The 22,909-nt window shown below is 43.1% G+C and overlaps 1 protein-coding gene across 1 annotated transcript; it reads right to left on the bottom strand.

The window, feature by feature from the left end:
- Positions 1-150: 150 nt before the first annotated feature.
- On the bottom strand, positions 151-22,028 carry jakmip1 (janus kinase and microtubule interacting protein 1). Its single transcript, XM_070962588.1, has 23 exons — positions 21,571-22,028; positions 14,419-14,721; positions 12,948-13,280; positions 11,626-11,787; positions 10,083-10,295; positions 9,563-9,676; positions 9,170-9,316; positions 8,749-8,919; positions 8,124-8,183; positions 6,835-6,963; positions 6,472-6,600; positions 6,144-6,227; positions 5,128-5,190; positions 4,902-5,000; positions 3,781-3,882; positions 3,635-3,688; positions 3,479-3,544; positions 3,213-3,281; positions 2,983-3,060; positions 1,681-1,890; positions 603-668; positions 379-455; positions 151-279 (listed from the first exon to the last, which is right to left on the bottom strand). Exons 2-22 carry the CDS (start codon positions 14,572-14,574, stop codon positions 405-407), a joined length of 2,556 nt encoding a protein of 851 aa, XP_070818689.1. The 5' UTR covers positions 14,575-14,721; positions 21,571-22,028; the 3' UTR covers positions 151-279; positions 379-404.
- Between the last annotated feature and the right edge of the window lie 881 nt (positions 22,029-22,909).

Here is a 22,909-nt window from a genome sequence, read left to right on the forward strand (position 1 = left end):
TCAGTAAATCCATGTGTTTGCTTCTCACAGAGGAGTTTAAGTTTCATGATCCAGGTCCAAGAACCACTATTCTACATGTTATTCATAAATAAAATCTCACTTAAATCTCATGTATATCTGGTTATTTATTACATTTTCAAATATGTTTGCATTCCAGGTAAGGGTCTTCTGCAAAAGTGCACATGTATCAAAAAGGCCATAGGGTTTTTGTGAGCTGTCTACAAATGCATAAAGAACAATTAGGTTTTGTTTTGTCGTCGCTCCACAGCACCTTAACACCTAAGAGAAAGGAAACATTTCTCAATTATTTCCTCATCATTATTGTTCTTACGGTATCTGTGATAAACAGTGATGTGATACAGTGTACAAAGGGGCTACCTGATGTGGGTCCATGGTCACTTTCATTAAGGCCAAAGAATAAATGCTAAAGAGAAAAACAAAAAGAGGAACAAAAACTAAAGGAACACAGGGTTTTAATCAACAGGTGAAGAAAGAGAGAGAAGAAAAAGAGTGCCAAGAAGTTAATAACACATCACACAGCATCAGAACAGTAGATGTAAACTCCCTCACATTCTCCAAACCAAGAAAATCTTAATGTGTACCTTTTCCTCTATTTCCTTTATTTGTCTCTTTTGCAAGTCAATCCTGTCCTCCAGCTCCCTAATTCTCTGCAAAGCAAAGACAGACGTGGTTAGGCGGTCAAAATATATTCAAATGTAAAACTAACAGCATTTAGCCAGATCTCATACAATCATCAACATCTACACAAAAAGAAACCGTTGAGACTGCCATCCAACTATTTCTGTACACACTCCAAATACTTTGCCTCCTTCCCATCATGCTCTCTGTCTCCATGGTAGCTGTGTTGGGTAAGAATGACTTGCCATGGCAACCAAAGAGCAGATTTACCAGTGAACAGTGGAAGTTAGGCCATATTCAAGACCTTAAACCTGAGCAGCTCACTCATTTATCCATTTCTGTGGAATAACACATTAGTATTCTTGACTGTTATCTGGCTGAGGTATATCCAGGGTTAAAAAGAGAGGATACAAATTCATTGTCAAACACACTTGTAGACTCTAAAACGAAAGCACAAGCTGTATAATCTTATGTCTTCTGTTTCATATGAATCTTAAGTGGAGCTGATGCTGAACGGCTCAACCAAACGGGCTGGGAATCCGGGTTTTAGTTTGTGGCCTGCAAAACTACTGCATAACTGCATTTAATTAGTTAATTTCATGACTAGTTGATTAAAATGAGCTTTAAGTGATCTATGGAGATTAGAAAAACTGTGTTAGTAAGTTGCAGTACAAATGAAGGTGCCATGGTTGTTGATGCACTTCATGAATAACATACAGTATACTGTACACGACATGGGTGTAAAACTACTGTGAGGGCTGCGGAGTGGAGGGAGACTGAAGTAGTGGGGGGAGTATTCGGATCACAATGATATACACACACTCACACACACAGCCACAAAGTCATTCTGTCTCACCCTTTCACTCTTCCACTTCTACATATGCACTTACAGACAGAGCTACAGGTTGCACACACAGGGATACTGCATCTTTTTCATAGGACCAGAGATCTGGTGGGGTCAGACGTCTCAGACAGGGAGCAGGGGTCAGATTGAGGGAGGGCAGGACTCAGTGACCTGACCGAATTTGTCTTGAGCCTTACCTGCTGGGCCTGCTGTAGGAGCTCCATGCGCTCCTGTAAGATCTGACTGTCAAACTGCCGGCTCTGCCGGAGAATCTGACGCCGCAGCTTGTCCACGGCTAGCCTCAGCTCCTCCCTCTGCCTGTCTGTCAGCGACTCGGCCACCGCCCGGCATGCCGGCTGCTCCTGCTGCAGAGCGCTATACAGCGTTGCCTCCAGCTCCTCGATCCTCTGCACAGCCAGCCATATACACACACATACAGGTACACAAACAGACACACACACACACACACGGACGTGCACATGCAGATGCAGAAACACACACAGGCATGCACAAGCATACATATGGAGGCACGCACACAAACGATAGACATATGCACACAAACAAACACACACACACACACACACACACACACACACACACACACACACACACACACACACACACGCATACACACACACTACTGTGACTATGGCAGATATGGGGAACACTGTTCCACTTTACATTATTATTCAGGCTTGACCTTCACATGGTAACTTCATTATACAGACAACATAAACTGTGTTCTTATGCACAGTCAGATGGATGCTGCACAGCTTCCTGACTGTTCCAGCAAAAGTTACCATTTAAAAAACAAGCTTTCACCACCACAATATAAAGTGGAACCATAAACACAAACCAACACCAAAACTGGCCAAATTAAATGGTTAGAATTACAATGAGAGTGACCTAAGTGTTAACTTCTGCTTTCTGGTTACAGCCTATTTAAGTCAGTGGGAGGGGAGAAGGTTTTAAGATCATTCATTCTAACAATAAAACTTGATTAAACCCATTCTGTCCAGGATTATTCCTCAACTTCACTGTTTGTCCACGTGAACCACGTAACACAGGGTATTCATAAAGGCATTACATCGTCACGTTTTGTACAGTTTAAGAGATAGGAAAGCAGTGATTGGCCTTCTCAAAAGATAAAAGGGCATTTCGCCAATAAACAGAAAACCAAATATCCCGACCAATTCGGTGGCTCAGACTGTTCACAGAATTTAGACTTCAGTGGTAAAAGATGCAGTATCCCAGCACAATGTGACAGATTTTCCCGTCATGGAGCATTCATGATGTTTAATGGGATTTCACGTGTTTATGTGTCATGCTCGAGTGATAATGTTGCACCGCTGCATTCCTGAATCACTTTATGATGAACCATTATGCCTTGTACACAACCTCGGTTAATGTTGTAATTAATACAAATGAGTGCATTTTCTCTACTTGACAAGCCAACTACTGTGTAAAGGGACAAATCATACTGGCTCCAGGCTCCGTACCATATAGGCCTGGTCCAAGGCCTGCTTTCTGTAGTCCAGCTCTTCCTCGAGGAACCCCTTCTGCTTACTGAACAGCTCCTGCAACAAGACATGCCATATAATGTAGGACATAGGCTCACAGCAGAATGGTATATTACAGTACATTTTGTAGAATCAGGAAAATTGTGAATTTGTGCTACTTTTAGCAACATTTGAAGAGTGTGCTCTCTCATGGTAAACTGATTTTTCACCTTGTCATTTTCCAGGTCAATCATCTTCTGTGTGAGGGCAGCCTCTGTGCTATCTATCTGCTTCAACCACTGTACAGGGACGATTGAGACAAAGAGGAAAGGCGAGGGATCAATGCTTTCAGAGAAGCTAAAATGACTGACTTGTTTTCATCTACATTTGACTTAATAACTCAAATGCATCAGCTGTATTGGGAATAAAGGAAGTGTTGTGGCAACAAGTGTCCACTGTGTGTCAGTAAAAACACAACATGTCTGAGAGGCATTACCTTTTCACACAGTGAGATCACTGTCCCTGCCTGGATCACTGCGACCTGCTCCTCATTTCTGAGATTCTACAGACAATGAAACAGAGTTATCAGGAATTATAACTCTTCAAAAAGATACCAAAGCTAATTTTAATCCAGCAGCGTGTTTGAACTAACCCCATTATCCCCCAGGATATCCAGTTTCTTCATCAGCTCAGGGATAATAACATCCTGCACAGAGGTCAAAACCATCAGATATCATATTGACGTCTGCATGTGGCCTTAAAGGAGAGTAACACAGGTGTGTGTATGTGTGTTATCACCTTGACTCCCTCCTGATGGCAGTAGATCTGCAAAGCACTGCTGCTGTTCTCAGGGAACGCAGACATGTGGAGATTGAGAGCAGGAGATCTGCGCTCCCTCTCCTACAGAAAGTACACACCATGTTAATACTCATATACACACACCTACACACATCATGACATCAGTCAAACTTGGATTTCTGTAAGTCCTACAGTCATGTGATAGTTCATAACGTGGGTGTTGGTGCACTGTGAGACACACAATGTAAATGATAGTGAGGAGGGAGTGAATGAGGGATTTACTTACATGACACTGAAAACATGGTCAGGATCTGCCAAAATGAGGGAAGTGGAACACCGTAGATTCAAATGGGAAACCAAACCAAACCACGCCAAACCAAACCAACAGGGAGTTTGAAAACACATGCTGAAACTCAAAACTGAGAGTGCGATCTGAAACAGATGCTTCTTCGCCGGCTTCCGAAGTAAATAAAAATAAATAGATGCAATATCAACTGATATGAGTGATGGGTGATGAAATGAATATTCCAAATGCTACCTGCATCACAACTCTTGGTCAGTAACCCTACTTCTTTTAGTATATCTACATTTTTAACATTTATATTGAAAAACAAAAAAAACATACCTACAGATAAACAATAAAAATGCAAAAGTACACTGTTCATTTTCATCTTAAATCTTAATTATCTTAATTATCCATGGACCTTAGTGTTCATTGTATGGGAAATGTAAACAAAACAGAGGACATGCATGCAAAAATGAGAGACAAAATGAACAAAGATGGGATTGAATGGTGAACATAAATACATTTATTCACTTAAAAATTATGCTCATCTTATCGCATTCTTTCATTAAAAAAATATTCCAGTTCAGAGGAGCGGGTATGCACACAGCTGCCATGCAAAACATAGATGCACACAGACAGAGGAGGACTCAAGTGTGGATATAGCTGAACTAACTGTCTGTCTGTCTGTCTGTCTGTCTGTCTGTCTGTCTGTCTGTCTGTCTGTCTGTCTGTCTGTCTGTCTGTTAAGTCACTGTATGTAGGTATTGCGTCTGGAACTGAGATTGCTGTTGTTGTCGCCTCCTGGAGACAGTTTGATGTTGGTACAGTCTCTTACTTCCAGTTCCAGCACCCTGAATTCCAGCAGCTCATTCTGATCTCGAGCATCCTGAACCTCGGCCTGCAGCCGCGATTCGGCCTGCTGCAACGCGCACATCTACAGAAACACACATTCAAACATACACATCTTTGTTATGCGAGTTCAGTGGTCAGCAAGAATGCAATGATACAGTATCTAGACACAGTATCTATGTTAAAAGTGAGTACAGGCTAATGCAATGTACCTTCTCGTGAAGTTCCTGGTTGGTCCTGAGCAAGTACTGCTTCTCCTCCACCCACTTTGAATCCTGCCATAACAACCAAACACAACATCAGCAAGAAACAACACTCCAGGAAGAGGAAAGGATCCCCAATGACAGGGTGTAATGGACAAAGCTGTCAGCAACACAATCAGCCAACTCAAAACCTCAAAACCATCTACTGCATCTTCAAATGACATGCAAATGAACCATAGACACAAACAGACAGGAGCAGAGTGGCAGTAATAGTTTATTGATCCAGAGAAATAAAGACCACTCTGGAGGTAACAGGATAAAGAGCTGCATTCACAGTCATCACGAGTTCACAGTAACAGGAGGAACAGACGGCAATCTGAGGCGAAAAACAGCAGAGCAGGAAATCAAAGTAACAGAGCTGGATCAAGCCACAGTGGAACAGGCAATATGCAGAAACATGCAGTGACAAGGAAGAGCTTCACATCAAATTAAGAAACTAAGAGTGATATGAATTCATCAGAATAATTTCAGCGTTCCTTATGATATTCAGTATAGGTTATGAATAAGGTCAGCATTGCTTCTACATAGTTTTGACTAAAAAGGCAGAGCTTTCCTTCTACACATGCATGGAATTGGCTTCGTTTGTAGACCAAAACATTTTACGATGACTTCTGTACATATTAAATAAACTAACATCAATGTAAAGTGTGCATGTTCATATTCAGAGAAGGTGAGACAATACTCGATTTAGATTTTGTGTATAAATGTATTCATAGCCGAGCCTTCTCTTCAGGCTGAAGGGACCAATAAGAAACAGAACCAACAACAGGAAGGATAGAGGGTGAGGCGGAGCATGCACGCACAGAGCTGTGACATCACACATGCAGGAAGTGAAATCACAGGATTCTGCGGAAGACCTGGTCGGCATAGCGCCAGCCCAGGAGCAGAGCGGCCAGACAGACATGCAGGAGGGCCAGTGAGAGCAGGACCAGTGAGCTCCTGTCACCCTCCCTTGTCTTTGTTACCTGCCCCCTCTCAGCCAGGGCCTTCTCCAGGTCAACGATCTTGGCCTGGCAGCTGCTGAGCTCTGCCTGCAGCTGCTCGCGTGTCTGTGGGAGGGAAGATCGGCCATCAGGGACCAGTGTGCAAACTGGCTGGACTACAGAGGAACACATTCTGAAAACTTTACTTAGTATTACTGCAAAACATGAATTCCAATCATTAACTAGCCTTGCCAGTCACAAAATATTCAGTTATTATGTCCCATGTATGTAGAGTTTTTTGCAAAGTTGTATAAATGTTTGAGAAGTCCTGGATGATAAAGGGGGAAAAGAGGCTAAAAGTGACACAAACCCTGGCCTCCCTCTCAGCATCCAGAGAGCCCCCCGTCTGTTCTTGGAGAAGGGCATAGGCCCGCTGGAGAGCCTGGTACTCTCTGGTCAACTGACGAAAACGAAGCTCCGACTCTTCACGGGAAACACTCTTTATTTAAGAAAAAAGAAATTAAAGATGTATTTCAGAAAACGGACATGCTCAAACACACACACACAAACCTTATCATATGTATAAGCCCATCGCTGATTCTGTAAATCATATTTTATTATCTGTCTCCTTTTTGTCCTGTCAGTTATCTCAATATTTATGCAGCACATCTTTAAGATGTTAAAACTACAGAATATAATTCAAATTATTTCTTTCAATATAAACAGAGCCTACCTCTTCCAAATCCTCCTCTGGAGTTGCAGGCGTGCGGTCAGTGAGGTCAGTGTTATAGGAGGTCAGAGAAGAGGTCTCAGAGTCTATCGACTCCTCATCAAATCCAAAATATGTCTCCACAACATGCCTCTGGAGAGAGGGAGAGAGGAGAAAAGAGGATATACACATTGTTAAATAAAACACATATCATAACATACATTTCACTATCCAATCTGTAGAAAGCCAACATTCATCCGGATTATATCGCACCTGATTTCAGATTAAACCCCCAAACCCCATAAAGTACCTTACCATCATGTTTATAAGTCATCTCCTGGCAACCAGAGAAGTAGAGGCAGACTAGGGCACAGAGGCAAATGAAGGCAGAGAAGTAGAGGATAAGGAGGAGGTACTCCGTCATGTTGCTTCTAGAAAAAAACGCTAAACTATAAAGAATCTCCCCAAAATACGTCTATCATATCTTGGACTACACTAGTTGATCTATAAAGCGCTCTGCAGGCCTTCAGTAATGTCCACAATGTTGCTTTCCGTTGCTTTCCGTTGCACTCCCACACAAAATGGAAAAGCAGACACCAAAGCTTCTGGTTCCAATCAAACAACTCCTACAGAAAAACCAAAGGGCCAACTTCTGTTTTCTATCTCGAAGCTCAGCTTCTTCTTTAAATTCCCCAAAAAAGAGAGACAAATTTCCAGGTGAATGCCCAAGAGCCAAGTCACTTTGTCGAACTCTGCATCCACTTCGCCAAGGAGACAAACTGGCTCCAGCAGGAGAGGTGTGGGGACAATATCTGAGACGCATCTACAAACTCCTCCTAGCAACAACCTAGACTCTTAAATGCCCCCTGACACATTCGCTCAAACATGCACAGTCAAACACACATGTATCAGCAATTAGTTATCGTCATCTCTTCTTCAACTTCATTCACTCACAAAGAAGCACAGCCATGCAAAGACACAATCTGCTGCGCACAAATCAGGCCTGCACTGTTTTCCATAAATCTATTCATGTTCCTACAATAACACTAAATACACAAAATTATAAAAATAAAACATTTCCACTGGCTGTGGGTGTGGTTCATGCAGGAGGTGTGCATGTACTCAGCGTGATGCTCCCAGCTGTGAGGGATACTGTCATTATGTTCCCCTGAGCCCAATTAAACACAAACATACACAGAGAGACACACACACACACTCAGCTGGAAACAGCGCTTCAGGATCAGTCAACCACAGATCGAGTAGTTACACACCACTGGATTAACAGAGTTTTTAAATCACTCATGGACACTTACTTTCGACAGTTTGAGAGGTTTCCTCCTGTTCTTTTTGCTCATCACCAATCGGTCACGTTCCTGCAGACAAACAGGACACCAACACTTCAATCTTTGTTCCACTTAAGACCAGCCTCACACCTGGGATTTAGACATGACTCAGTGAGCTGCACGGGCTTCACACAGCTCAATCACAACCGTGACTGTCGTCAGAATCTCATATTTCATGCAGCAGTGTCAAATTTTGTCTTTCTACAAAATTTGAAGTCAAATGAGAAAACAAGAAGATTCAAAAAACTGACTGCGCTGATGATTGAGACGGTAATGGTGGATGACAAATAATACAATCATAGGAACAAAGCATGGGGGTTGAAGCTCTGTGTAATGACAGAATGAGAAGTTTGTGATGAGTGATGGAAAGGTAAAGAAAGGAGTGTAGGAGGGGAAAGACGGGTAACAATGAATAAATGAGACACTCATAAGAGAGAGTGTACAAAATTCCTTAAACTATATGTGTATGTATAGAAAAACTGGACTCATACAGTATATTAAAAACTGTGACAATGTTGGAAATGTTAGCATTAAAACCAAATTAAAAGAGACTGATTTCTGCACATGGACGGGTTGGTTTGATTGAAATGCTGACCTGCATGAGCTCGTCAATGATGCCACGTTGCTCAGAAACCTGCAGCTTGAGGAACTCCACTTCCTGTTCCTCATGGGCGTGGCTCAAGTCTGTCAGGGAGCTTGGCCGTTTCAGCTGGGGCTGAATGGACTGTTGCTGTGAGGGGGGCCGAGAGGAGGAGGCCTTTTCCTTCTGAGAGAGAGAGAGAGAGAGAGAGAGAGAGAGAGAGAGAGAGAGAGAGAGAGAGAGAGAGAGGCCAAATTATGGTTGTAATTGTGGTCGTTTAATTTCTGGTTAAATTCTCAGTGACACCCAAAGTACAGGGACACAGACTTTCTTCCTACACAGATTTAACCTAAATCTGCTATTTTCTACTACCATTTGAACTTTGAATCCATCTTTAACCAGAGAGAAGAGGTAAAACACGCTGGGTGCATCTCACCATCTCAGCGTTCTCTCGGCTCAGGTTCTTCAGTTTCTCCTCCATGCGTTGCAGAGTTTGCAGGAGGTCATCATTCTTCTTGGACAGCCGCTTGTTCTTCTCAAACATGGGCTTCATTTGGCTCTCGGCCTCCCGCACCCGCTTCAACTGGACAGAGGAAGGAAACAGGGAGGGGAAATGCTGGAATCTCAAGTCTTACCTTCAAGTGACACAGAATTTCCAGTTTGAGCAGGAGAGGCAAAGTCAAGGCTGCAAGGCTTAGAAAATGAAATGTATGTTTCTTTTTCTGTTTTTATGTGTGTATATATGTTTCAAAAGTGCAACAATATGTGTTTGTGTATATGCATGCTTTTAATCATTACATGTATGTACTTCTGCATGTGTGCTCCTCACTAGTTCATTCCTCTCGTCGGCCAGCAGTGCATTCCTGTCCTCCAGTTTCCTGATGACCGAGTGGAGCTCCGCAATCTTCAGCTGGAACCTCCTGATGTCACGCTCCTCCACCTCCTGTGGAGCAAGGGGGAGAGGAGAGGAGGAGGAAGACAAAATCTAAAAAAGGGGAGTACATGCAGGCAGGCAGGCAGGCGATGGAGGTGGATGGGAAAGAGGAGGGGGTGGGATGAAGGTTGAGATGCCTTTTTACAGTGCAAAAGCCTGCTGTAAAGACCTGCTAGCAAAACAGAAACACATACCATGTAATGACCACAGGTGGATTTCAATGTTTCATGTGTTTCACGTTCTGTTTGAGTCCAACAAAAGCGCTCATTCGGGATTCAGCAATTACATTTCTCTAGTTCAACTAAAGCCAGGTTACCGGCAGCTAGTAGCAAGAACCAATCTGAAGCTTGTACTGATACATTCATGCATATGTGCAGATGCACGTGTGTCTGTTTGGTTTTGTGTCTCTGTATACCTGGTTGTTGAGCAGGTCTGGGTTTTCCCCAAGCCCAGGCACCACCTCTCTCTTGGGGCTGCCGTGGTTGTGCCGCTCAGCTTCTCGTACCTGGCCCAGCTGTTCATCCAGGGCTTCCTTCTGAAGCTGAAGCTTCTGGGTGTAGCCGGCCTGCAGCCCGAGCTCCCTCTCCAGGGCACACACCACCCGGTCCTTTGCCTTCAGCTCATCTATCTATAAGAGGGATGGATAGGAGCATGGTGGTGGGCGGTGGAATGAGTGAGTGAGTCAGACCGTTTTGCATTAAATTTCAGTTACAGCTCACATTAATATTACTGAAAATGTTCACAATAAACGATGCAGATGTTTCTGAGATCACGTTGCAGAAAATACATCGAACACATGTATGAAATTCAGCATGAGCTTGATCCATTTATTTCACTTGCTTTAGCACCAATGTGTGAGAGTATGGTTTACATGAATTTGGCTGTTCTTCTAATTGATATGTGTGCAAACAATCTGGCTTAATATGATGCAACTTTTAACTTTACATCTCACACTTTCTACACCTTCAGACTGACGAGCTGTGCGGTCTGATGGCCCACAGCAGAATAAGGGAGTGACAGTGTTTTAGCTTTTAAAATATCGTGCTTCAGCTGTGATTAATTTATGAAGCTTTGTTCTTGCTCTGCATTCACACGTCTTCTGACAAATGTTCCCGCTTCTACTTCCCTCCGTATTTTGTTCTTAAACACTGGTATTTCCTGAACTTTGTGCTCTTCATCAATCAGTCACACTTAACTCTTTTTACTACTCTAAAATATTGTAAAGTCTCCTTGCTCCAACATTCCTTTACTAACAATAGTCTGTTATTGTAGACCTACTGTACGCAATGGGCTTAATGAGTAACTGCGGCAGAAAAACACTTTTATTTTGCAGATAAGCACCACGCGGTGAGATCAGCCAAGGCAGACAGACAGTGCAGCAATTAGCCTGTAACCTTCAAACAACGTCAGTGAGATAAACCCTGAGCTGGAAAACAAATGTTGCGTGTGAGGGTGTCTTGATGATATTCAAATGTGGCTGGGACAAGGGCTATAAAAATAGCAGCTGCTGGGTTCGTCCAGCTAACCAGTTACAGGAATAATAATATACTGTTTATAGGGCAGTGTAAGATCTATTATTTCAGAGTCATTACAGCTCTATATTTTGTAATTTAATTCAGGTTAGCTCATTATGAACATAACAGAGTACATTTTACCTATTTAAAGGGGAAGTGATCAGGTATGGTCCTGAATTTGAAAGGAGCTGAAAACCAAACTTGTTAACTGGAGCACTGAGGTAAATAAAGGTTAAATAGATTAAAAATGTCCTGATAAATTTCAATTATCTTTTACGTAACATCTAGGAAATATTAGAGTCTCCAGCAAGTATGCCTTCAATAGTCTCTTTGGGCAGCAATTCAATTTATGAAGCTTTATCTCAGACTTTGCCAGAGGCCATATCAGCTGAAAACATGTGTAGTGTCTGTGGTGTACGTCTTCCCAGCAGCATGTGGTCTCACCAGTCGGCGGATGTCTTTCTCACAGTCCCGTTTAATGCGGTGCACCTCATCCTGGTGCTGTTGGTAGGCTGTGCGGAGATCCGCTGCTTTGGCTTTATCTGCCTGCAGAGCATTTCCAAGCGCCTCCTCAGCCTGCTTCCTGGCGTTCTTCTGCTCCTGGATCTAAAAGACCCCCCAAACACACGCACACAAAGATATTAGTACACACAAAACAGCAAAGGGACTGATACTCATTTATAAACACATGTCCTATCCCATTAAACCTTTGTAATGATAGATGCCCTGTTTGTCTGGAAAGGCCACAATGGAACAATAGCTCAGCTAAAGGGCCTTTCCACCCTGCTTCCTGTTTTTCCACAGAACATTTGCACAGTCCCACATCAACACTCATAGACACACACACACACATACACACAAATACACAAAGATCAAAGATACACATGCACATAACATGGATGGTAAAAGAATGCCAACTTCACACATTAAATCTGTTTGTCTTCATCAGAGAACATACTCTGTCGTCAGAAAATATCCAATCTGCAACACTAATTCCACAGATTTGTCAGGTCACAGCTCAAATACAACAGAAACATCGAAACAATTAACAGATGATGCCGATGTGTAAGTGATCTAAATATGATGAAGTGCATCCAATGACGCTGCTGCACTGTCAAGAAGCTGAATTTTAAGGCACATAAAGCTCAGAGAGAGAATTCCAGATATGATGTGAAAGCTGCGTTAATACTTGGGTACGCCGTGTGATGCCGCAGTTACCAAAACCACATTTTTACACAATTTACAACCCTGATTCCAAAAAAGTTGTGTGATCCTTTCTGACATAAACTCAATTGATAACAGCACAAAAACAATATATTTGATGTTTAACCTCGTCAGCTTCATTGATTTTTGTAAATATATGCTTATGCTGAATTTGATGCCAGCAACATGTTTCAAACAAGTTGGGACAGCAGAAAAAAAAAAGACTGGGAAAGATGTGGAATAATCCAAAAACACCTGTTTGGAACATTCCACAGGTAAACAGGTTGATTGGTAACAGGTGACAGTATCATGATTGGGTATGAAAGGGACATCCTGGAAAGGCTCAGTCGTTCACAAGCGAGGATGGAGCGAGGTTCAACACTTTGAACACATGATTGTATGAAGGATGTTACTACACGGGCTCAGGAACACCTCAGAAAACCGTTAAACAGTAAACAGTTCGCTTGAATTCTGTTTTGTCCCAACTTTCTTGGAATCGGTGTCATATAATGAAACATAATTAATACTGCATTAATATCAGCAGTATACATGCCACAACCTACCTCCTGCTGTAGCTTTAGCCTCTCCCCATCAAAAGCTCTCCTGGCCTCCTCCCGAGCTTCTCCAAGAAGAGCATTTTTGAGCTTGTCAGCGGCTCCGTCTCTCAGTGCGTTTACAAGCCCCTGGAGCCTCTGCACCTCAGCATCCCGGATCTTGATGGCGCGGGCCTGCTCGACATCATGCTGCCGCGCCAGGGCCTCGCGGACAGCCGCTATCTCACGTAGCTTTTCTTCATGGAGTTTGGCGCGCAGGTCAGTGAGCGCTACAGCGTGTTTGTGCTGCTCAAGCTCGCGAGCCTGCCGCTGCTCCTGGAGCCGCTCACGGAGCTTACATACCTGGGAGAGCAACACATTTTGCCATTAGAGCTACATAAGAATCCAATCAATTAGTCATCATCATACAGGCTGCCAGTGTGTTCACCCTTTTGTGTGCTGCACACTGATGACTTTATTTGCAAGTGTGTGCTCTAAGTTCAATTCAATTCAATTCAATTTTATTTGTATAGCGCCAAATCACAACAGAAGTTGTCTCAGGACACTTTCCATATAGAGCTGGTACAAACCAAGCTCTTTTATCTACAGAAAACCAACTCTAAGTGCTGCCTGTCTAAAACAAAATGGATGAACAGCTATCAAGCATGGCTTTATTCCCCAACAGGGAGCAGTAGACATTCAAATGGAGAACAGTTATGGTGTCTATGCTGGCTTAAACATGTTTAATCAAAAATTGTTCTTTTCTTGTATTTCCCTCCCAATATCTTCGTCTGTGCAGCTGAACTTCAGCATATTTTTTAAGGAGAAAATTAATTCCATTTTATGTTTGTGTTTTTGTGCCACTGTAACTATCAATATACTATACTTGAGGAACTGCTGTTGACACCCATTGTTCCACATGCCATCTGCAAATGCTTTTTATGCAAATCGCAACGTGTATACGTTTTAAACCAGGCTTGCCCTTGTCAGAACTGAATGAGGGCACTGTTGCTGCCATTCTTCAAGTACAACCATGATGCATGCTGAGAAGGGCACAGAGAGCACAGAGTATCTCTCTGTGAATTAGAAGATGCAAGGAGAGGCAAACCCCCCGAGAGCATTTCCAAGACTATGTAAGACTATGTACAGCATTAGAAGGGCAGGCCTAACAGCCACTGAAAAAATAATGCTGATTGGCCAGGCGGTGTGCACAAATGAAAAACGCATGGTATACCATATCATGGCATCGAGGTCATACTGAGTGTAATCACCATGATTACAGCACCTGTATGTTGTGCATGTATTGAATGTCTGCTGCAGCAACACAGTATTTTCTACTTTGTGGCTGTGAGCCTGCAGATAAGCAAATAATTTCTAAATAATTCTTTAAAACTGGCCACCGTGAACTTCCTCTGCCTTCACTGTGATGAAAGGGGACTACCTCTCTGTTGTCATTGTGTTTCTGCCTCCACTTCTTCCTCTTCTTTTCACTCTTCCTCACCTTGCCCCGTTCCTGCTGCAGCTCAATCTGGACGTCCATGAGTTTGCTCCTCAGCTCCTCGTTGGTGGCCTGCGCCGAGTCAGTCATCCCCTCTGATTTCTCTGGCTTCCTTCCCTTTTTAAAGGGCGGGCCCGCAGGGGGTGTGGCTGATGACATAGCACTCTGGCCGCCCAATCAGGACGGACACAGAGTGCCAGGTGTGGTGAAAAGGAGGAGAGAGTCAGTTGCTGCTCCTCCTCCTTGCGACTATCATCATCATGTCGTTGCCAAGTCTACATCATTGCTGGAGGTTGTTGAGAGTCTCTATTAGAGAGAGAGAGAGAGACGGACAGACAAACAAAGAGACAAGAAAAGATGGGAAAAGGGTGAGTCAGTGTTAAAAACTGGGTTACACAGCACTAGTCTGCACAATACTCTGGGCCCAAGCCACATGACGTGCTACAGACCACGGAAAACAGACTATTTTTGGGACTAACATTTACACTCTCCTCTGTCGCCCTCCTCTCTCTAACACATACACCTGGGCGATTTATCATCGTCCTATTCCAGTCCCTGGGCTGTAGTTAGAGGCTCCACAGCGCATGAGAATGTGTCTGATCACCATTGTTACAGTCCCTGGCCTCACACATCTCCTTCAATGCTTCTCTTTCAGCAGACTAATAAATTCATCCTTTATGTTGGTAAATATTTTGTCCAGAGATCCTGCAATCTTTTCTGGACCTGCATAAAAATTGCACAGAACAAAGAGCTGTCCCAGGCTCCAGGTGACTGTAGACAGCATTCTGTCATTCAATCCTTCCACTTTACCCATCAGTGCAATACAACTGCAAGATCTTTCTACACCTTCCTTATTCTAAACATACTGGACATACTGGAAAGATTGGTCTCTGGCATTATTTGTCTGGTTGTAAGAGCCAAAACAGAGAAAAGCAGCAAATCATCTCAAGCTGAGATGCTGAAATGTAAAATGATTTAAATGATTAACCAATTATTAGACTGATTTTTTTAATGTTTCGTCCAGCAATTAATTAATTATTTGACTGACTCAGCTTTGATGCAAAACCAATAAGTATGTCACTTTTTTAAACTGGAAAAAGGGTGACATCCAGTTGAACCAAACAAACAAAGGTATATAGAAAAGGATTTGAATTAATGATTAGTTTACACTCTACTCCTCCCTTTTCCCTACAGAAGGCCAGCTATGGTTGTGTTAGCAGGTGTATTTTTGGCATGGTTTGTTGTAGATGTTTCTAAAATGGCACACATTCACTGAGCTGAAAGTGGACGCCTCTAATCTCTTCCTGGGAATGAATTGTAACCCAGTAACCTTACAGTCATTCTGCTAACTGTTAAATAAATAATGCAATGATGAGGGAGCTGAAGCATTAAGACCACAGGCGCCTCCATCTTTTTCCGCACACACATAACCAAACATTCATACAACATACACAGATGGCAGCAATAGTTACCAAGGCAACCCTTGCTCTCAAAAACTCTATTCCTCTCATAGCAAAGGATGATGGGAAGGAGGAGTCTTAGGGTAGATTTGAGATATGCACAACACACACAGACACGGTGCACCGCACACACAAAAATAAGCACACACAACTGCATCATATGGAGGCTGCACACTGGAAAAACAAACGTACACGCACACACGACTTTGTTATCTGGTGCAATCTCTGAGCCGAGGTTGACTGAGAGACAGAAATGCGTTGATGCTGGAGGGCAAGGAAGCTTTCTTCCACATGGATTTCTACACAGCACGCAAACACTGGGAACCAGTGGGGATGGCTGAGATAAAGAATGAGAGAATGAACGAAGGAGGATTAAGCCTATAAGAGAGAGCGAGAGAAGGCCAAAGAGCAGGAGCGAAGTGGGGGGGGGGGGGGGGGGGGGGCGACACAAAGCTTGACCACAGAAACAAACCTTCAACCATCTCCTCTTCCACTCCCTAACCTCTCTCATCCCTCCACCTCCACTTGCTGGCTTGGTGATGTTACCGAGCAGAGGCAATCAGTGATCTCCCTCTCATTCACAGAAAAAGGAAAAGAGAGGCAGAGAGCACACAGTCTCTGAGTCTGCAACAGAACAAGCAGGGACAGACACAGATGACATCTATTCACACAGGCACCAACCGCTCTCTGCACTTAAGTAACAAACGTGTATTTATTTATCGGTCAACAGACTTGATTCATTTACTTCATGTTTACGCATGTCACATGAGCTTGGGCTCAGAGAAGTCAGCAGCATCTCTGGATGTTGTAGATATATGGTTTTTACTTTGCACAGTGGAGTCTTAACTTGCATTTGTAGATGCAGCGACAAACTCTGTTTACCTACTATGGCTTTCCAAAGTGTTTCCAAGCCCATCTAATAGTATCCTTTATCCAATCACGTCAGTTTTTAATGCAGTGGTGCCTGAGGAACCAAAGGTCATGGGCATTCAATGTTGGCTTTTGGCCTTGGCCCTTACATATTTCTCTGGATGGTGAAATCCCCAAACCCCCTTCCTTGCATTGAGAAGCATTCTTAAACTGTTAAACTATTTGCCCGTGAAAATTTTTCATAAAGTGGTGACCCATGACCCATTCTTGCTTGTGAACAGCTGAGCCTTTGGGGGATGCCTCTTTCATACACACTCATGATACACTCACCTGTTACCACTTAATCTGTTTACCTGTGGAATGTTCCAGACAGGTGTTTTTTGAGCATTCCACAACCAGTCTTTTGTCAGCCCTGTCTCAAATTGTGGGGGGGTATGAGATCAACCACATCCACTTCCCACAAAGCCTCCTTGAGCCACATGTTCTCAAGCTGCCAGCCAGAACCTAACTCTGAGAATTTATAGGGGAAAATGGAACATTTTATAGGGGTACCAAGAAGCTAACAAGCACCTTTAATGTTCACAGAAGCAAACAAACGCCAGCACAGGTCACAGACCTTAAAATACCTCACCCACTCTGAGTATAAACAGTTGCCCAGTTTATGTTGCACTAGAGAGCCTTGGCATTTGAATTAAACCTTTCAACGGACAAAACTGATGAGTCAAAAAGTCACTAAAAAAACACTGTGACTTATCAAAACAAGAGAGAGTTATACAAACTGAATAATACAGCAACAAAAAATGCACCTTCAAGGCCCATTTAAATGCACTGAATGCAGCACTGTAACAATCAGCTCAAACAAACAGTGGCGCTAAATCACCTGATGGTGACTGAAAGAAAGAAGTGATGAGGAAATTCTGCAGCTGCTCAGGAGTTTCACAAGTAAGCTAATTGCTGCTTGAGAAATGGACTAAAAAGAAAGCAAGAAAATGTGTCCATCAGCGTCAATGCGACGGAAAAATATCAGATGAAGCATAGGATAATCAAGGCTTTAAGCTGGTAAATGGCTCCCATTAGCTGATGTTGAAACCTTGATCCTTTCTAACCATGCTTAACAACGTGTGACAAACATATAGGTAGTTTCATAACCGCCTCAGGATATCCCCCTTCTCTCTGTGAAATGGCAGGCCTGTATAGGGTTACAACAGTGTACTGCCTTGCCTTTATAGTTGAAGGAATTAAATATAGAATGTGATTATGTTTACTTGCTTTTTGTTGTAATTAGATCTTTTGTAATTAACATCAGTAGTGAACTGTGCAGTGCAGTAGACAGTGGTAACAGCTGACTAAAGTAAACTACTTCAATAGCAGGAGACAATTTTGATACAAAAAGAAACAAAGGTCACCTACCAAGTGGCAATAAAACCTTTAGGTTTTCTGTTGTCATGTCAAGTCATGTGGTGACAGTGCTCCTAAACCATTTGTGTGAGTTTGTAACACGCCTTAGTAACACGGCTACAATCAAATGTAAATAAATAAGTAACAAAGTATTTTTGGATTTGTTCCTATAAAGACTGGGACTGCAACTAACGTCTCGCTTCAATACCAATCTATGTACTGATCATTGGTCATTTGCTCTATAACACATCAGAAAAATAGTGAATATTTTCAGATTTGATTTTTAACTTTTTTGTTTTTTGGATATTTAATTTACTCTAATGCCAGACAGGAAAAAGTAGCAAATCATTCCATGAAAAAGCTGCAACCATCAATCAATTTTCTTTAGTATCTCTGCTTGAAAATTAACTTAAATGCTTAATCATTTATCAAAACAGTTAACAGTTCGGCCGATTAATTCCTTGTACATTGCCTAACTGATAAATTGACTGATCCTTTCAGTTCTAGATGTTTCTTCCTGTGAAAAGCCAAGTTGCTCTCCACTCACTGCCTGTTTCTATGCAGCTACCAGATTTATCACATTCACCGATATCAAAGAAGTCATTTATCAAAACAGATCAAGTGTGGTGGAGTAAGTATTGCCATCAGATCAATAAACTTCTCCTGGTGGGCATCTGAAAAATAAAGCCTGCAAACAGATATGTAATTCTATTAATAAATATAATAACAATAATATAGTTTGTTATTATTAGATGACAGTGTTGCTGAGAGATATCACCATCATGATTAACATGCACATTGTGATCTTTACTTCACAAAAAGGCATGATATGTGATAGCTGAAACATAATAAATTAATAAAACATTTGCGTTCATTTCATTACTTTGTTATTTCAAGTCTGTGCTTGTTTTGTCCTTTAGAAGAGGAGCCACAGTAGGTTATAAATGGAGCACAGTAAATGTCGGGTAGACAGACATCTTTGCAATGGCCACGTTTATTACACACTTACAGATGGACCTCCTCAGTGCTAGACAGACCACACACACACACACACACACACACACACTCACAAAGTGTCAAACATTAACCACACTTGAGCGATACATGCACACCCAATAAATACATAAAACAGCTGCAAATGGAGCTCAAACAAAGGCTCCTCGCTTCTCTGTCTAAGTTAAAAACTCAGCGGAGAGGTGTGGACAGACTGAGACTCACTCCTGTTTATACTAGACGCTCATTGCGATGTCTCATAGGCTTATATATACACGCAACACGCATATATTCTCATGGAAGTCCTTTCAGCATCAGCAGAGTGTAGACTGTCAGAACAGGTCTGGCCACAGTCCAGACATCCTTCCACAGTCCGCAAACACACACACACACACACACTTAGCAGTCTGCTGATACTCCAAAGGCACTGTAAAGATCTCACTGAAAGGCTGAGTAACCAAGCCAAGTGCAACACTAGTGAAGCATATGACCTAAAAACGACTATGCCAACAGAATGACTACAAGTTACTGACCCCAATGACTAGTCAACCCAAACAGAAAAACAAGAAGTCTCTCTGTCACACACACACACACACACACACACACACACACACACACACACACACACACATATACACACCCTCTACTCAGTTACGCTATTTTACGCTGTTTTATTGCTCAGGGTTTAGATCTATAGCACCCACTAAAGTGTCAATCTCATCATTCATTGCTGGAGGCATTGTGTATTTTTGGCCTTTGCATGTACATCTATGTTTCTGCATGCATGCATGGGTGCATCTGGGTGTATGTTAGCAGTGACAGCCTCTCCCCCCACAGAAAGACATGACAAAGCAATCTGTAATGTGATTAACCTTGCCTCTCTCTGACTACACAGCACATCGGTCTGTACTGGCCAGTTGCTGTTTAGCCCCTGCCTCCCACATGAACATGAACACAGAGTACAGACATTTTCTCAACTGCCCTACTCTTTGCATCAAGAATATAGGATGAACTATCCTCGTGTGTGTTCAAGAAAGGGTTATAGAGTGAAGCAATGAGAGAGGGAAGCACATGAGTATAGTCCACAGGGATTATCCAGGTAGCAGCTTGCTTGTTACTCAAAGTGTTACAGCTGAGAAAGGAAGGGGAATGGAGGGAGACATAGGATTATGAATGAAGAGTAAATGGGATGAATTAAATTAGAGGAAAGGAGAGTGGATACAGGCATGGGGTGAGGGGAAAAAAGAGGGGGAAACTGTGACGCAAACAGGAGTCCCGATGCATGTTAGCATTCATTGACATGACACCTAACAGAGTAGACTGACAGCTTGAGGTCAGGGTGACGAAATATCACTAAATAATCATAAACATACAGCGACACTGTCTTCCTTTCACAATAATAATCATCATTTTGTTCCAGTACCTGCATGAAAGCAACCCCTTTCTAAGCACCAGTTCATATGACACATACAATGAGCACAGCATGCATCATAGTTTTTGCAGCATGCTCTGAACAGGCTGATCAAACAGAACTGGGTGTGCAGCACATGTTGGCTGTCCACTGGGGCAGATTTACGAGCCTCTTGGGCCGCCTGCCACGGCAGCAGAGATGTTATGACAGAATCAACGCCGGTAAACACAGCAAACGGGCAAAGATCATGCATGGCAGAGGACTGGTCTGCTAAAGGGATATGGTGGGGTCGTCGGGATGGCTTAATGCTATGCGGCCAGCTCTCTAATGAGCTGTCAAATGGGAGATTATATGGTAGAGTGCTGCTGGAGGGAGCGCATGTACAGTGCTGACAGCCGGCCTGTCCGGCTTGCCAACCACACCCCACGGCGACATTTATGGGGCTGCTGCAGCATCCTCCAGCCACAGGTCGGATGTCCTTGCGCTCGAGCTTGGCTGCATACAGTTTAATGTGTTGATGTTTCTGTGTCAATCACTGTTATTGAGCATTTGCGCGGTGCTGCTCGAGCGCGACAAATGTGGTCCTTACTCCACCAGTGGCCTCCCTCACACCGGGTAGGACGAGGGAAGAATAATGTAATGGCTGTATCAGGACGAGGACAGTAAAAGCAGTTGATTATTAATCTCTCGTGTCGGGTAACGTTATCATCACGCCTCACACTTCCTCTTTGGCTAGCTGGCACACACACAGAGAGAGATGTCACACAGGTTCACGATGCAGCCAAAATGCACATCCCCGTCTGGGTCGATACGAGGCTCGGCAGTGTCTGTAAGTGTTAGCTAGCCCAAACTCACTTCGACCGCCAGATATGATGGAGCCAGGTCGGTGGCTCTCTGTCCGTGACTGCACCGCTCGCACATGAAACACGGATGTCGGGTACATGTCACGGCGGCTAACCGCCTGTCAGAGCCCACAAATGATTTACCAGAAGTTGTCGGTCGTTACAGACGGAACAAACTTACCTGAAATGGAGGTCCAGCGGTCACAAGTGTGCTGATGTTGAAACGCTGCTGCCCAATTTTGCTTCACATCCAGGAAGGGAGGCTGGGCTTCGGTGTGGAGAGCCGCGTGAACTCGCCTCCAGCACTTAAAAAGATGTCGAGCTCAGCTAATGCGACCACTGACAACTTCACTCCTCTGATATTACACTGGTTTTCCAGCCGTTAGCACAACGGCTTCAGTTGTATTTTCACCATTGATGTTATCCTCGAGCTACAGACCGGATTCAGCTCCAGGCTTCTCCTCCTCTCGCGCCGCACGTTGACACTTTGCTCCACGCCCACACGCGCGCGCGCGCACTCACACAAACACACACACTTGGATGCACGCGCGACGTCATCCGTTCCTACACATATCATGCACATGAGTAAAAGATAAATAAATAACGCTGTTTCGATGCCTGTGTCGACGTGAACGTGGCGTGGCCGGGCGTCGCCGGTAGCGTGATAGAAGCGCGACACCTGACTGCGTGTTCAAGAATGACACCGCGCGCAGTGAATGCGTGAACACGCCGCCGGTGCGGGAGAGACGTACGCCGTCAATGCGTGCCGTGGCAGACAAATAGAAGAAGATTCATCTGAGCTCAGGTGTTTCTTCAGACAGACTTGTTTTTATTGTATGTGATTTTAACATTTTTCCAATAAAAGAAGAAACTCAACCATAAATTCTAGAGTCTCTGGAAAAACTGTTCAATTATCCCTTTAATGGCCGAGAGTTACGAATGATATCATTTTATTGTAATTTTTTACTTTGTAACTTATTTCAGATATTTAAGTCTCACGTTTAAATTTTATTTATTTAAATTATTCTATTTATTTACTGTGTTTAATTTTATACTAAACTAGAATATTGAATGTTTTAACCACTCCTGTATCTTGAAGTGTGTACCTGCTCTGTACCTGATTTCCAGTGTACATTTATTACACATTAGATGATGATGATGATAATGATGATAACCAGCATGTTTTCTGGAAGAGCCATTGTGCGTCTAACCAGGCATCAAAGACTTTATTCCTCATTAGTAAGGGTTATTAAAGGCTTACCATCAGCATTCCACTGTCTATATCTTGTATAATAACTATGACGCATTGTAAATGGAAAATCTTCAATTACAGGTACTGTGGGCCTCCTAATTCAGTATTTCTATCTAGGCCAATATGACTCGCCAAATCACAAAACTAGGTGAAATAATGTGACAATATGAAAGTGGCGTGAGTGTGACCCAGATTCTGGAGGATGCATTACTTACGCACAGCTGCCTGTCTCTGCCTCTCCACACTGCGCCTGTCTGTCTGCCATTCA

This window comes from Chaetodon trifascialis, chromosome 5 (genome assembly GCF_039877785.1).
Source record: "Chaetodon trifascialis isolate fChaTrf1 chromosome 5, fChaTrf1.hap1, whole genome shotgun sequence".
NCBI classification, from domain to species: domain Eukaryota; kingdom Metazoa; phylum Chordata; class Actinopteri; order Chaetodontiformes; family Chaetodontidae; genus Chaetodon; species Chaetodon trifascialis.